Source organism: Falco naumanni, chromosome 1 (genome assembly GCF_017639655.2).
Source record: "Falco naumanni isolate bFalNau1 chromosome 1, bFalNau1.pat, whole genome shotgun sequence".
Classification (NCBI taxonomy): Eukaryota; Metazoa; Chordata; class Aves; order Falconiformes; family Falconidae; genus Falco; species Falco naumanni.
Window position 1 is genome coordinate 123019768 of NC_054054.1, and position 17526 is coordinate 123037293.

The window sequence follows — 17526 nt, forward strand, 5'->3', positions numbered from 1 at the left end:
TCAAACACAAGCTTATATAGTTTTTTCCTCTTTAGAGTAACGAAGCAGCAGTAAGATCATCGGAAACAAGAACACAGCTAAACAGACATTTGCAATAACCAGTGAGTCAGCATGCTTGAAACATCAATGTTGTTTTAACAGAAGATCAAATTAAGCAAAGGATGCCAGTACTGAGAGGGAAAATCCCTTCTGGCCACAAAACGTTCATACACATTTTCCAGTGAGTAAAAAAAAAAAAAAAAAAAAAAAAAAGGTGGGGGGGTGGGGGGGTTGAAGAATTGGGCAGATGGTACACTCGATTCAGAGCTATCTGGTTCCCTGGCCTCAACAGAAGTACAGTAAATAGTACAGCATATGCTGTCACCCAAATAGGACTGTATTAACAGAAACAAGATATTTTTTTCCTAACATTGTCTGCTAACAAATTTAGTTACTTAGAGGAGCCACATAATCAAAAAATATTTTCTTGTAATCAAGCACTGGTAAAAAAGCATGGACAAAACAAAGCCTGTCACAATTAGTAACTGCATTTTAAAGCCTCACAAAAAGCTACCTCAAATGACTGACTGTCTCAAACACTTAAAAAAATAGATTTCTTATAAGTGTTTGCTCTGGATAATGACCTGAAATTTTAGGATTCCCCACTCCCCGCCCCATGTGTTGTTTATTCATAGGTCAACTTACTAACAAATACATTTATCCTTATGAAAACATGCATTTCCAATTATCATTTCCTTATTTATGGTCTTTTAAGTATAACAGCAAAACAAGTTATATCAGTAATAATTCATTGCAAGCTCTTGAAAACTCAGATACTGAGAGTTCACATGTCATTCGACAATATGAGGCATGGATTACAAATTCTACCACCAATGTTTACTTATCAGTTTAACCGAACAAGAAACTGAAGGAGTTAATTGTTCTCCCTGCAGTTGTCAGTAATTAATTGAAGCCAAGTGTGCAGCAGTCTTCTAAATACCATCTCATGACTTAGAATGACAGTCTTTGGTTACAACTAAAGTTATGAGAACAGAGAACATTATTTAAAAAGTGTAAATCTAGGCAAAGGGAAACACTCCGACAGGAACCTCAAAGTGCAAGTTCGTCTAAAATCAAACCATGAAACCACTTGGCAAGCATCATACGTGTAATAATTTTTAGAGTTATCACTTTGTTTTCAATAATTCAAAATAAAATTTCTGCCAGTGGTGAAGCCACTTTGCTACTGGAAACACCGGAGGATGTCGTAAGCACTGTGGAGAACCCGCTGTCCCACCCAGGAAGCATATGACAAGCAGCAGCAATACTTTTTAGTTCCCTGAATACTGATGGCACATGAGCTTATTCCATCTACTCAATTTTGATTTCTCTTAAAAGACAGTTTTTGTTCCTCATGACAACAAAACAATTTGCTCTTTTCAAATATGCTTTTTTTATCAAGCTCAGTGGAAAACATACTTTCAAGAAGCTGGCAGCAAAGTACCCAGTGTTTCACCGATAAGGCTTTTCCCCAAAGAGCAGCAAGTCTCAAGTGAGATAAGGGCAAACAATAGCGTTTGGATACCACAGGCAGCATTAGTTAACATGTTATGTACGTCCAAGAGAATTTTAACGATTCCCCAGAGTTCATTTTATTCACTCTTTTACGAGAGAAAGGCTACAGCTTACTAACTTTCTCATGCTTTTAGTCAGTGATTTGAGTGGAACAACATTTTTAATATTAGTGATAAAGTTTATTTATGTCCTCCTAAATTTCATGCACCTGGTATTCTTGCAAAGGTCTGAAGATAACTGTTACAGAAGAGTCCTGTAATAAGTGGCAGACAAGTGAGTCTTACATCAAAACTACATTAAATAAACCTTACACAGACCAGGTTCAAACTACATAACAGGAGCAGAGATGAAGCCCCAATCGCTTCTAAGCAGAAACTGGCTTATGCCAGAAACTGTGCACAGCTGAACTCTACCACAAATTCTCCATCCTGGGTTGCTTGACCTTTAAGAACAGCAAGCAGAACTAAGATGTTGAAGAGATGAACCACCCCAGTGAAGAGAAACCCCCCTCAAACCCCCAGGTTCAGTACTGCAAGAAAGGACGTGGTGCTGCGTACCTGCTGTGTGTCCAATACCCTCACACTCTGAGAAGGTACTACATAAAGAAACGTGATAGCCTTTCCTCGCTTAGAAACACTGCGTACAGGAGAGCTAGTGAAGATTGATCCTGTGCAGATTTTCAGCTAGTTATCTGTTCAAACTCTGCTCTGTCCACGTTCGCTGTTACTGTTCTAAACGTGCTACTGAGACTTGCTGAAGTTCGGCTCATTGCTGGCCTTAACACTGAACAAGCATTGCAAATTCATTAAATTCCTACCACCTCGCTACCAGTTTACTGGTTTCAGCACCGTCTAGAAATGACTTTGATATCTTCACCTAAGAGCTGAAAGAGCAGTTTAAAACAAAAATAAGTTGTTTGCCATGCGATCCATAGCTGCACCACAACAGGTCCTCCAAGGATATATTTCCCTTTAGATCAATTACAAACCTTTCCACCTTGAGTTAAATAACCTCTTTCACTTCTCCAGCCCAGTGTAACAATATGGTAAGTAAAGGAGTGAATAGAGTGAGAGGAGACAAGTCAAGAAACCCTTAATAAACTCAGAAACAATTTAAAATTCAGGACTGCTCTGATTACATGTCTTAGAAGAAAGATGGCATCTACCTCTCCTCAGCATGCAGAACGAATACTTCTGAAGCTAAAAAAACCACTAACCCAAGCTTGTCTTTCTGCGAAGCTACTTAGGTGACAAGAGTATCCTCAAATATACCCCTGTGACCACACACAAGCCAGAAAAAAAAGAAAAAACCCAGTTCCAATTCGTAAAGCAGCAGTGTGAAAGTCGTTCAGCTTAGCAAAATCCATATTTAATATTAAGGAAATAAAACAGTGTTGTACTTTGAAGCTTCTTTTCAAAGCAACACTGTATTCTTGTCTTCTAAGTTATTACAATTGTATTTTCTGAATCGTTGTTTTCAGAACAAGGCCACTTCTCTTGAAGAGGGCCAAATGCCAAATCTGTTTTCTGCTATGGTAACAGAATCAGATCTTGAGATGTCCTGAGATATGCATCGCTCTCTGTCATCCATGACTGTATCAGATACAGATCTCCACTGCATGCAAATTTTAATTTAGTTCAGTAATTATCTCCAATAGAAAGACATGATTGTATATCCATTATCTACAGATTTATGTTTATACCAAGCCTGATGCTACTACTATTGGAGATAGAGACCACTCAGCATCTCCTCAAAATAAGCTCTTATTAAGCGTACCTTCCTCCGATTAAAACACCCACAAGATAAACAGATCAGAATTCTGTTCTCCACAGGTGTGAAGGCATGAACCTGGCAAAAGCAGAAGACGAAGTATGTACTTTACCTCTGTGATCAACAGAAGGTTTGAAGGCTTGAAGGATCTTCGGCACTGCGATCCCCATGTCGAGCTCAGTTAGCGTTAGCTCATTCATGAAGTACGGCAGCTAGAAGAACAGAATGTAAAAATCAAATCCACGCTATGGAACTAAACAGCATTGTTTCCTGAGACAAGAAAGGTCATTCAACTTAAGGAATGGATCAAGCTGAAAAGCCACCAGTGAAAGACCACAAATATGATTACATAAATTTCTTCCAATTCTAGGATTTTGCAGTTATCAGTTTCAAAATAATATTTTAGGGAGAAATTCAGCATCTGAACTTGGAATATTTTTAAAACTATGCTGAAGTTCAGATGCTGACCTTAAACTTCCAACATGCTTTTTAGTCAGCACATGTAAGAAGCTCAAGAATGGAGTGTAAATCTTATTTTACTGTGAATAAAAATCAAACACTTGTTTGGATTTTAAAATCAGTCACGTATTTTATAGTTGCAGTTACATCAATGTCTCAGCTATTTTTATCCTTGTCAAATTTTTTTATAACACATTAGCTTTTAAAACTGTATCATAATTTTAGTGTAAGAGAGGCACAGAATCACGATTATTTTGGTATCCATTTACTGTAATTATTCCTAATTGATAGAAATTCTTTCTCCTGTGAACAGACAGTGCTTTAACCTACCAAAAACACATCTATCCCCCATTCCCAGTCTTTTGCTTAAGCTGTTTCCAATGAGATGTTTGGGTACCCTGCTGTCATAATTGTGGAAACAGCCAGGGTGGAATTAGGTTACCACTTATTTCCCAAAACACAAGCAACACTATTTCACAGCTGGTACTGCCAGCTAAGTTTCAGAGCTTTTGTCAGCAAGACTACATCTTCCTTTGCTTTTAGGAACAGGGAAACTCCTCCCCGAACATCAGGGGCTGAACAGGCCTGTGATTAACTGCTGCTGCTCGGAAGAGTTACCGAATGCAAAGGGAAGACCCAAAAGTCATTCAAAAGCACCACTCCTCCCTTCACGCTTTGAGCTTATGCAGCTGATGCACAATTACATCCTACCACCCCACAGACACCCACTGACCTCTCCTGCAAGTAACGTATGTCTTAGCAGGAACACATCAGAACTGTGGTTCCCTGATCTCCTCCATCTGAAAGGCAATCTACTATCTCCCAAAGCAAATTTCAGAATTTATAAACAGTTCTACTTATCCCTAAAGTAAATAAAATAATACTTCTGCTTCTTACATAAAAAAATCACAGTGGTAGCTGGAGTTCATTTGAAACTGAAGCAGCAAACACTGTTTCAAAAACATGTTGAGATCCTACTGTGAAACAGAGAGCAGAGCTGAACTGGAACTCTGTATCGTATCTATCTACTTATCTTTTACATAAAAGTGTGAAATCAGTGCTTCTTCCACTATTTTAAAACTCAAAGACTATGTGCTTGTTTTCCTCCGTAAGGAATGTGCAGTGCAAGTCTCCAGAGCAGTTACCTTTATTTTGCTAAGTTTCATTTGGATCTTCTTTGACACTAGATCAGACCAATACTTTTCTCCTAAAAAATCCCAAAATATTCTTCCAAGCAAAGCATTCACCCAGGCCTCCTGTTCTTCTTCAGCTTCCGCATGGGCATCTGGTAACTGAAAACACAGAGCAGGTTATTCAGCTCTATAAATTCAAGTCAGAAAAGGCCTCATTTATACTGGGAAGTTTGTGTTACAGCCCGGGTTAGCTAGTAACGCCAATGTCCAGCACAGAGTGCAGCTTTACAGCCACATCAGCTGGCCTGACGTGAGCTTGCTTGTCACCATCCTGACATGCGACAGAGTGAACGGGACTACACAGATATAGATTGACCTCTGGCAATGAAATGAGAAAGCTGTGTGTAATTTAACCTCTGGCAGAAAAAGCAGATCAGCCCAGAGTGGGCAGAATTTAAATGTGTCTGTAGCAGAGACACTCTTCCCAACAGGATCCAGAACAGCTACTCTACTCTTCCTTTATCAAAAACACTGCAAAGCAAGATCCAATCTTACGTCCTTAAATCCAGTTCAGAAACATCACAAACATGATAAACAAAGTACAGGGAAACACCGTCTTCCTTCCAATGTGTGTATATAGGACGCAGGATGTATGTTGTTCCCTCTGCTGCGCTGAAGGTTTTGCTTACGGTCCAAGAGATTAAGTCTCAGTTTACTTGAGAACAATTCCAAAATACTTGGAGGTATTACCTGTTCGGATGTTGCAACACTGACTACAGACACAAAAGCAAAGGCAGCTGAGATAATTTTGAGTGCATACATGCCACCATGTATTTCATTAAAATCAGGAGGTTTCCATGAAGGAAAGACGTATTTAACATCTCTCAACTGCCTGCAATGACAGGAGAATTCACCACCTTTCGTTCTTACGAGCAGAAATCCTGAAGCCACTGGCAAAGCAGTGCTTTCTAGAAGCAGTCAGGTAGACGCTACGGTTCTGAACACGGTTTCTTGGCAGCGCCCGCTCCCAGTGGCTGCAGCCTCACGCAGGCAGCACTGCTGCGTTAGGAGCCTCTGCTGTGACGCAGGTTCCCTGCCAGCCCCGCTGAGCTATTTATAGAATGATTTCAGACACGTGCCACATTCAGCAGCAAACTCATTGCTGCTTCAGGGGTTGCTGGGGGCTGAAATAGACTTTTTCCTGGAGGAACACAAGATGTGTTTATTCCTAGGGTATACCAAGGATGACCTCTCCTTTCCGGGCATCGTATGAAAGCCTGGCAACAAAGATGCGTGACATGAATTACATCTTTTAAATGAATTTGATTGTACTTAACACTAAGGATCCATGTATTAAGAGTGCCATACTTTAATACTATCAGGGCTATAGACATTGTTTACTATTATGCTGTTTACATACTACACAATACTTACAAATGAGCCATTTAGTATTGCTTTAGAAAACGTCTAAAACCAGAAACCAGACAACCCATCCATCCATTTCTTGTGCCTTTTTGAGCAGGGCTGTCTACAGGCTACAGCAAATCCAACTGCAGTCCATCCAAGAGCCGCTTCCACTTCTGCTCCCCAACGAACCCAAGCAGCAGATACACTGGAGTAAACACTGTCCCACTGTCACCAAAGCCGCAGCCAGAGGACCATCAGATACATCCTGAAGGCAAATTCCTAACTCTATTCATGGCAACAGGGCCAGGAATCACTCTTGAGAAGAACCGAAGAGGTTAAGGGCTTCCTGAAGCATGCAACAGAAACACAGTTCTCAGGTCCAGCACAAAGAGCACAGCTTCACGTGATCCAGAGTGCATGAGCCAAGCCAGACGTGGGGCTGAAAACAGATTTTATAGCGTAGTATCTGCACTGAAAAACTGCTACAGACAGCATCCAACTCATACTTGTGTTACATGACAATTCTGTCCCCATCAGGTGCTCAGATGCACTGAGGAACTGCAGAGGGTCTTCAGCTCCACACAAGCAGCAGAAAGTGAAGATCAATTTTACCACCAAGTACTAAAAATTCCACTTAAATGTTTTCAACAAGCCAAGACCTCAAAAATACACTTTTAGTTCAATCTACTTCAGAATATACACAGAAAAACTTAGCTTTTTACTACTACTGGCAAATGACATTCGTGGAATTTTGTTTGATCTTTTGTTTGTTTTCTTTTAATCTTAAGCATAAGATACAAGCTCTTTTGGGACCAATGTTTTTTAGAACACACCTGTGCATTCCTAATGAAAAAAATTTACAGCCGTATTTCCTTCAGCTGTACAATCTTTTCGGTACAAGACACGGCAAAGTCTAGAAAAAACACAGGTGTTCTTGGGAGATAAGAAATCAAACTAAAATAAACGGAAAACTTGTATATTACATTAAGAAGAGACTGTGGTCAACAGGGAACTGGCAAGCATGAAAACTCACACTGACTTTATAAAAAGTTTAGGTCCAACCTGTAGTTAAAGAAATTAATTTTTTTTCCTACATAACTGATCCTTAAAGTAGCAGTTAACAAGATAAAATACATCACCACCTCTGACACATCTTTCAGGGGAGAAGTATTACCTTTTTCACAGCTGTAGGGCTGCTATCTGCACTGAGTACCGGACTACCTGAAGGGCTTTTCTTCTCGTGTGGAACACATTTTGCCATATAAATATTGTAGTCCAGAAGCATTTTCTGCCGCACATTGCCAACCAGATCCTTGTGCTTTGGCTGGGATGCAATTTCTTCTGCACTTCCCTTGCTGCTGCTTCGGCTGTGTGTGAGAACTCCAGATTGACTATCGGTCCTACCGTGTGTTGGCAAAATCCCTAAATTAAAAGGAATAATAATCCTTTAACAGAAAAGGAACCTGAGTGTCAAATAGCAGAGAGTATGATCAAACACTTAAAGGAACAAAATCAGCTTGCAGATATAATTTATTCTGAAAAAAGACCATTCAGAGTAGCGCTTTCTCATTTTCAAGGGTAAAAGTAAATTCCACTATTGTGTGCTTAGGTGGTCCTAAACCCAAATCAGTCAATATTTGGTATGATTCAGCACTCAGCAGGATGTGGGACTGGAAAACTCAGCTGATCAACAGCATATTTAAATATGGACACTCACGTATGTATAACATATGGCAGAACCCCCAATAGCCCTGCTGGGGAACGCCTAAAATAAAAGTCAGATGATTAAAATGTACCTATAACTAAACTTTTTAAAATATATTTAATTATAAGCTGTTACAATTAAAAGGACTGTCAAAAACATCTAACTATTAGAATTTTAATTAGCCATTAATTTTGCATTTGCATTTCGAGAAGTTATGTGCCAGAAATAATGATGTTAACCAATTTTTAAAGAGCTTCCCAGAGTACAGATAAAGACAGAAAAGCATGAGTCATTCAGATTCTAAATTATATCACAGCATGGTTTTAAATTAATATTTCAAACATTTGATATACTACTTGAATACTGTAGACTACACTACTTGAATACTGCAGACTAACATGTTTGTTAGTTCAGATATATGTATCAGCACAGGACTTTTTATTTAAACAGTAACATGTTTTTTTCTTGTGACATTAACCCATGAGAAAGCTCTTTATTGTTTACAGGAGACTGGAGTGGAAGGAAGGAAGGATGGAGAAGAAAGAACAGGTAACGAGGACTAAGTCTAACATCACGAATGTGACATCAGTTCCAACTGGGGGGGCGGGGGGGCAGGGAAGACTGTAACAATTCATCCTTACAAAAACTACAGAAGTTGTTACAGTCACTGAAAAAAATAGTGTATTCACATAAAACAGTCTAAAAATAGTAAGAATAGTTGAGGGCATACAGCCAAGTATATAGCAGAGAGAGGAAAAGGCAGGGTGGGAAAGTGGGAACGAAAGGCCAAGATAAGGAGCCGAGAAGTATCTTTAGGCTTATTTGTCTGTAAAGGCCACGATGGCTGCACAGTTGCTATAACTACCACTGTGAAAACATAACTTTGGTTTGTTTCTTTTAATAGACACTTTTACTAGAACATAATTTTTGAATACCTGGCTTGCTTCCACATAAACTGGATGACTTCTTTGCTTCAGACTTCAGCTTGGATGCGAGAAGGAACCTTCTGAACCATTCCTCCTTCTCCCTACCCGTCCTTCCAAAGAGATAAAGCACTTGATCCTTTTGGCTAGCGTACTTTGCTCCATCCGGAGGTTTCTTGGATTCTTCGTTGTTCAAGTCCACTTTTTCAGCAGGTAACTTTTCCTCCACATTCTCTTTATCAGTCTGGGCCTTAGCCATAAAGTCATCCTGCCTAGCGAGTTCGATGCAAATAGGGTACTTCTTATTCCAAATCCGTTTTCGTGCCAGACTCTTAGGAACCAGGGAAATCTGATGAACAAACAAAAGGATTAAATTAATTTATTTTTCAGTTGTATCTTCTATGTTTCTATACTCATATAAAGAACATAGGAATGCAGGAGATACTGGATCTGCTGGATTTAACTGACCCTTAACTTACAGCTGGTTGATGTCCAATCCACTGCTATCGCTAAGTCTTTGCTGAGCCATCGCCTTGGAATTGAAACAAAGACCATTTAAGTAGCTTAGACTTCTACAATCATGCGGATTAGAAACTCAGTTTTCATTTAGAAGATCTTATTCTCAACAGATATGCAGAAAACCCAGAAAAACCAAGGACCTTACTCCTGTGACCATGGGGTAGATAATGAGAATCTAAACTGAGTTTTAAACTCAACTTTCCAGGCCCATCTCAGGAAACGGAGTGTTTGAAATTGGCAACAGTCACATCAAGTACGAATCAAGCCGTAAGAGTGATTGGCAGACAATTATATTCCGAATTCAGTAGCTTCAGAGAGAACCCAGACAATGCAAGTGATGAGAAGAGTGGTAAGCGTTAAAAATTCTTATCTAAGGGCTGAACTTGCCCATGTTCTCCAAGGACTGTGGGTAAATACCTTGAAGAACAGCCGTCATCTGTTCATTACAGTCAGGGTACTCCAGACTTTTGTAACTTCGACAGTTTTGTAACCAATGTGGCTGGGCTGGTGGGGAAGTACTAGAAATTTTTCCAAGATACCATGGGGAACCAATGTCAGTCAAGTGCTCTGGTAGCATGTGATAGCTTCGCTTGCCTTGGTTATGGGAAAACAAATCTGGAATAGGCAGGAATCTAAGTTTTTGCTTAATCTTTTCCATCGCCTTCCTTTACTGGAAAGCAGAGCTGACAGCCAGCTGCTTTCCCATAGCGGCTCGGGGAAACAAAGGGAGGTTTTCCTCACGGCTGCCTTGGTCCCTCTCTCCCTCCAACTTCCACCTTCAGCTGAAGCACAGCTCCCCTCTACGTCTGTACTGCCAAGACCCTCTATTGACGCAGCACGTTTAAAAAATCCATTCGTTTAATAATGAGGTATTGATGTATTACTTAATGCAATGCCAATGGAATCAACTTCACATGGCGACTCTTCACAGATCTGGGGGAGGCAAACAACACATAGAAAAACCATCCCAGCATTACTCTTGATGCACTCTTCCAACTGCAAAAATCCCTATCTCCTTCCCTAAGCGGTGGGTACCAACAGCAAGTTGTGTCTGTCCCGGCCAGCCCTTGCTCTCCTCTGTTCCATTTCTATAAAATGCATGTTCCCTCTTTGAGTGAAACGCCGAAGTTGCCTGAACTGCCTTGGGACAGAGACAACCACCAAAGATCATGTATTTTGGTGTAAGCTTCAGAAGAGTCACACAGTGATCTAATATGTGGGGAACAATCCTCCGAACTCCCACGTGTTCACTCCTGCTCTGAACCAACAGAGGGAAATCATGCTTTCCCCTTACTGTGTAAATATGTAATTTTTCTAAAGCCCGCTCCATTTTCCTCCCCAGCACAATCTTCTGCAAGTTAGTCACAACAGTTTTGTTTACATAATGACAGAACTTGAAACTAGAAGACTGAAAAAGACTTCAAAATTTTAAAAAAGCTTCTAAGTTTTTTTTGTTAAAATCAGATATAAGTAAGGCACACTCACCTTGCTCTCTGTAAGTTCATAAATTTTCTGGCTGACATACGTGACTTCAGGCTTTGGCTCATTGTACACAGCCCTTCTGGAAATATTTTTATTAGGTTTTGACAGTCGTAAGGTGCTTCCTTCAAGTCGCACATAGACAGAGTGAGTCAAAGTAGCATGGTACGTTTCTGGATCATAATTATAAATTTCATTCATCCATCCCTATAGAAGAAAACACTTGTTAACAGGCTTTTCAGCTGTGGGAAAGCCATGTACAGTGTGTACATAAAAATTTTAAATAATTTTCCAAGCTTTTGCTGAATTTTACCTACTGCACAAATACAATGAAGCAGTAAACGCCACAAATGAGGTAGCACCAAACTGACAGAGCGTGACATGAGGACTATATTCCAAGCGCACAATGTTTTTTTTTGTTTTTCTGACTAAATCATTTTGTGTAGGTAACACGGCGCTCTCTCACCTCATCCCCGGGAAACACTGTGAGCTTTGCAGACACAGGCTTGCTGGGAAAAGCCAGCAGGCAGCTGGTAAGGGCATGCTGGCAGAGCAGCCCGTCTGCTTACAGCAAGCACCGACATTTTAATCACCAACAGCCAAGGCAGAGCAAACAGTCTGTCTGCTTACAGACAGCACTGACATTTTAATCACCAACAATTAAGGACTGAGTGGAAGACCACAATGGAGTTTGTTTGAATGCATCATAACCATTTAAGATTATTTAACATGTTGTGTAACTGCCCAGTCACCACACAGGAGTCATACGTGTGGATTAAATTTCATTCATTTCTGTACAGTGAAAGAAGCAGAACAAACAAACCAGCCCTGCTGTAACATGCCTGTACGTGCTGACTCTAACCATGGGGGTGATACTACTACTCTAACAACTGATTACAGAAAATGCAAGATGATAAAATGGGGCAAAAGACACGCCAGACGACTCATTCATGGAGGGCAAGTCATCTTCCTCTTAACCTGCCATACAACATACTTTGATAATTACTTCTACCTGCACATTAAAACCTTAATTCGGCATACTCAATATTCATTAATGTCAACAGAAAGCGAAGGAGATAAGACTTTAAACAGCTGTACCCTAGAGCATAAAGTAAAATGGCATCTTTACAAATACCTGGGGGGGGGAAGCATAGCAGGGGGGAGAGCATCCACTGCTGGGAAGTGGGGAGAGCTGAATGAGCACCCCTAGTATTCTTCAAAACAAAAAAAAAAATTAACTACTTTATGCAAAACATCCCAGAAATTACTGCAACATTTTAACTTATTAAAGAATTTTCCACTCAGAAAGAGAAATGTAAATTTTAATGCTCATTTACTCCACTGCCATACAATTTCTCAGAATAAACAGCATAAACTTTCTTAGGTGCCATAGTAACAGTGATATCTATGTTTTGCTTGCCCCAACGTCTAAGCTCTGTTTTCACTATAAACCCTGAAAAACCTAGATAAATTAGCATTTCTTTTACATCCAGGAAAGATTACGACAATCATCTTTGCACGGCTCCAAAGCACACTACCTCTTTTATTAACAGAAATACCTCCACCGACACATGCTCTTTGAAGGAGCTTTGTGTTTGGGTTCTTTTCTTACACAGGGTTATATACAACTACCATATAGGAAATACAATGCATGAGGAAGAGTCTTCTATAAACAGTCAGGGCTCTGCACAGCAGGGTTCATGTATGTTTGAGCACATCCCATTTCCTTCCTAGAAATTATCAAGCCAAGACATCTTTGGGCAGACAGCAATTAATTTTCAGCCAGGAACTCCAGCTGGACTTACTGAAGCACAAGGACATCACGTGAGTTGCCTAAAAGCACCGTGAACCATTCACTCTGCAGAACGGGAATATCCATATGGCCCTCAGATCTCTGGAGAGACTCCCACCTGCTCCCTGGGTCAGATCTCCAAACTATTTCTAGCTCAGACTCCGAAGTCTGGAGCCTGCAGCCGGGCAAGCGTACAGATGAAAATGTGCTGCCTCCAACGTTTAGTGCCACCTTCTGCAAGGCGGTTCGGCCGAGGATCACACGAGCTGCCACAAAGGGAAAGGGACACTCGGCAAGTGGGTCTTTGTATGAAGCTTAGCCACACAAGCTCTTCTTGTAACTGTGCTATGTTATGTTATGTTAATAATAAGCTATGATGTTATTTTTGGTAGGAGGGTTGAAACCTCCGGGTATACAAGATACCCAAGTAGGAAGGTCAGAGCACACTTGGAAGTTTCTTTAATGTCCTGCTTGAGACTGAACTGGCTGGAGTTTCTGGCAGCAGCACTTGAGCTGAGCAGAGGACACGCAGTGATAACAACAAGAAGCGATTTATACATCACTCCCTTGACAGCCATGTACCATAGTAAGAAGTAAAAAAATCCATGAACATAGCTTTAAAGATGAAGAGTGGAGATGACTGGAACACCCTGGGACACACGTCAGACACACAAACGTTGCTGTACCTTCCCAGCAGCTATAAGACCGTTACCCAACACCCTTAGAGTCACATTTAATTTTATCCCTCTGGCACACACAGAGCTAGCCATCTGCGATAAAAAGGAGCCAGCCACATATTAAGTGACTTAACCAAGTCCAGTGAATCTCTGGTAGCACAGGGGTCTGAATTCATCCATGACATCACCCGCTAGAGCAGCACCTTTCCTACCCTGTCTCTTCTATAACAGTGCTGGTACCAGCCTTTCTGCCAGATTTCCTTGCCCTACGTAATGAAACAACAGAGACAAGGTCCTTTTGAAGATTCCCACCTTCTTCCCAGCAGCAGCAAGACACACTGGATTTAAAGGACAAAAATAAACAGAAGAGAATCTCTGTGCTTGCTCAGTTTGTATATTCCCATTCTGCTTAAGCACTCAGGAGCCCTGGAAAGTCCCACCTGCTTTTCTGATCCCTACCATGCGCCCAGGCTTTCCACTTCAAACAAATGGATTAGCCGCGTAATCTGCCGAACACACAGCTCTCAAACCCTGCCCGCCGCCTGCCCGCACAAACCCTGCTTCTCATACCACAGCCATCGGGTTATAGCAGCTGAAGAATCATTTGTCCAAAACTTTTAACAACGATTTCTGGCTGTCTACAGTATTGAACGTTCAAAATCTAGAACCAACCGAACAGAAGTACATTTATCATCTAGAACAGCAGCCTACGTAGAGATTTGTATACAAGGAAGATATTGCTGCTTCATGTATTTGAGGCACAGCCCAAAACCCCAAAACATAAAGAAGTTTAAATTCAAAGATTTGGGTTTTATTGTCAGACAGTACCTAGCCAACAGGACGATAGAGATACCACATTACTGCAAACCTCCTTGTACCTAAACTTTTAGTTTCCCCGATTTCTAAGGATGCACTGCTGTTTTTTGGCACTCAACTTCCAGGTTATTTTTCTAACACAGAGAAACACTGCATGGCTGAGAGTCAAATGTTACTACTTCACCAAATGATGCTTCTTCTAGTCTATTAATGAATCTGGAGATGTGTGCCAGCTGCAGGAATTTTTTCTCCTCATATATCTAACAATGTTAAAGGGGAAAATTATATCATTACCTTTTCACTTCAGCAATTTTCAGTTTTGTAAATTGTTTCATTTAGCTTAAAAAAAAAAAAAAAAATTGAGAAGGTTATCCAAGAAGCTCCAAAACTCATTCCTGCATTTTAAGAACAATTTTAGCAGAAATACCTCCGCCCCTCTCTTCGCAAAATGAAATTGGAACAAAAGATTCACAGCCTACAGAAACCGTTTTGCAATGCATCTAAACAGAGAAGTTATGTTACCATAATGTGCTAGCAACCAATATATTTTCCCAAACTCCTGAAACAACAATGCGTTTCTTTGTGCAGGAGAGGAGCGACTGTATGATGGGTCTTTTTTGTACTAGTGAAGTTGTTAAAATAAGAAATTTAGTAATTCAGGGAGGACAATGACCATAGTCATATGCTGCTCCGCAGCTGTTTCCCATTTACACTGATCCTGTGATCTCCGTTTATAAAGGTCACCAGTGGCTCCGGGTTCATGGCTGAGATCAGGAGAAATCGCTTCACCGTCAGGCTGGTAACTAACCTGGAAAAGTGCCTGGTGGGAACCTTGGGTGCCACAGCTTCTGTAGCAAAGTCACAGCTACTATTCACAAACCCGTACGTGCGTGCTCGGCAGCAGCACCCGAGCTGGCTTCAGAGGAGCTCAGCACCTCGGCCACCGCGGTGCCACCAACGGCACTGCCCGCCACGAGCGTGGGGCTGGGCAACACAGGCGTGTGCATAGAACAGCTTCAAAAGGCCAGCCCCGGCTCACCTGTCCTCTTTCATGACTCTGGGCTACAAATTTTTCATTCGAACGGCAGCTCAGCAGAACAACACATGTTGGTAAGAACGGCAGAGCACCAATTTTTAATATTACTCAGTTAAAGATCTCAGAATGTGAACCAGAGAGGGAGGTTGGGGGCAACTGCAAAAGACCCTTGCAAAAGACCCAGAAAGCTGGGGGCAGAGATCAAGCCCACAAGTGAAAATAAAAATGTTATATATATATAAAAATATAAAATATCACTGCTACGATATTTCCAAATACATAAATAAAAGAATCAGCAAGTCAACTTTACGACACAAGCCAAAATCTGGATTAAAACTGCCCCCAGAGCTTCTTAGTGATATCGAGAGATCAGTAATACCCATTTTATCATTAAATGATATAATCAAGTGCTCCAGCACCAAAATTCTTGAAAGACTGTTGATCCCTCAGACCTCACTAGTTGTATCAGTATCCCTCTTTCATTATCACTACTTTATAATACTTCAATAGTATTTTCCTTGATAAATGAGGAAAAATGTAATGCAGTTTCCCAAGCTTTTATTGACGGGAAATCTTAAAGATAAAAAAGGTCTAAAGTAGGCAGAAGTGACCATCACCTTAACAGGAAGACACCTGTGTCTACCAGAGGCCACCACCAAACATGAAATCCCTTGTGTGATACTCAGGAACAGCATGCTGTGAAAAGCCACCTCTTTCTGTACAGCTGGGGCTCAGAGAGCTTCGCTTCTGCAGCAGGCACTGTCAGTCCCTCAAATCAAACAGCCCTCCCCATCGAAGTTCTTTCTAATAGAAAGGGTAAATTTATCATTTCTATCTTAGCTGTTACTTGGAACTTTTTGTATCAGCCAGCACTACCCAAGGGAATGCACACCTGAGAAGGCCAATATGTTAGAAAAGACTAATGCATTACAGAAGAAAAAAACAACAGTGGGCAGAGGAAGGAAAAAAAAAAAAAAAAAAAAAAAAAAAAAAAAGAGGAAGCCAGAGAACTGAAAACTAAGGGAATAAGAAGATAAGAAAACATACACTGAAGTTGATGCGGTTTTGTGTGTGTTTTCTGGTTAAGGGGATGTTCTCCTTCCAATACCAAAGACACCTGAGTAAAGTAAGCACAGAAATCTACAGAAGCACACACTAACCAGCACAAGTATTTTATTCTTTCACATTGCAAAGGAACAATTTTGGGGGAGACTTCACATTCAGGTATTTCAGTTGATTGCCATGGGTAATTTTCCACACGTTCTTGAAACCAGGGAAATGCAAACTTCTCAAATAATATTTACATGGGGGAGAATGCACACATACTTGTACAAAAATAGCTTGACAGCAGTCTGGCAGAATCCCAACCGCTCGAGCCCCATAAAGGAATCTTACTCATAGCATTTATCATAATGACATGAAAACAGGCCAGGCCAGAATACAAGACCAACAAGTTCTGAAGATAACATCTTATGCAAAAGCATCAAGTTTGTTTTTCCTACATTCATGTGAGTTTTGTTACAGACTAAGTCTTTATCTCATTTCTCAGAGGATCTAAACTGTCCAGTGCTCATTTTGACAGATGCAAATAGAAAATAGTTGTATGAGGTGGGAATAATAACTTGCAATCTGCTCAATCTCGTTACATTATGTTCCGCTACAATACAGGCACTGAGCTGTTTTTTAAACTCCTGGAGCATTACAAAGCCCTTTTATAAGGCTTTACATATTAAGGACAATTTGTACGTTAACGAGCGCAAGAAATACTTATCAGGTCGTACAAAACATTAATCTCCATTCATACAGTCTTTTCCACACAATTCACTTCTTGCCTACAACCATTCTCATAACATGTATCTCCTGGATAAAAGCATTAAAAAACAGTTTAAAGGTTCCTGAATAAGAGCTAACATCTCAAAGAGCCGGCTTAACACCAGCCAATAACGAGTATCAGGATGTTTACCAGCTTTCACGTATCAAGGCAAATTTATATGCGTGGTCTCACCACCCAGCTAACAAGGACAGAACTGGAAGTTTGTCACGATTTGTACATGTTAAGCAGCAGATAAATCAGTTGGGCAGACAGGCGTGTTCAGTTTGCATCTGCAACAGCAAATAAAGACCACCACTCACACCGTTCAAAATAAAGGGAACACCAAGGTAGCGTCAGGGCTGGGTGTGCAATTGCTGCCTGTATTCAGCAAAAGTTGGGGTTTATGCCCTGTTTCTCTAACTTTTCAGTTACCTAAAGATACA

General features: G+C 40.6%; 1 protein-coding gene across 4 annotated transcripts in view; it reads right to left on the reverse strand.

Moving 5' to 3' along the window:
- The window catches only part of TEX2 (testis expressed 2), a 54815-nt gene that overhangs the window by 11136 nt on the left and 26153 nt on the right, over positions 1 to 17526 (reverse strand). For all 4 annotated transcript variants that reach the window (XM_040581922.1, XM_040581923.1, XM_040581921.1 and 1 more), the window contains 5 exons: positions 10956 to 11156; positions 8964 to 9300; positions 7498 to 7745; positions 4929 to 5075; positions 3437 to 3536 (listed from right to left, as the gene is read on the reverse strand). In XM_040581922.1, coding sequence (XP_040437856.1) covers positions 3437 to 3536; positions 4929 to 5075; positions 7498 to 7745; positions 8964 to 9300; positions 10956 to 11156 — 1033 coding nt within the window. The remainder of the gene's footprint in view (positions 1 to 3436; positions 3537 to 4928; positions 5076 to 7497; positions 7746 to 8963; positions 9301 to 10955; positions 11157 to 17526) is intronic.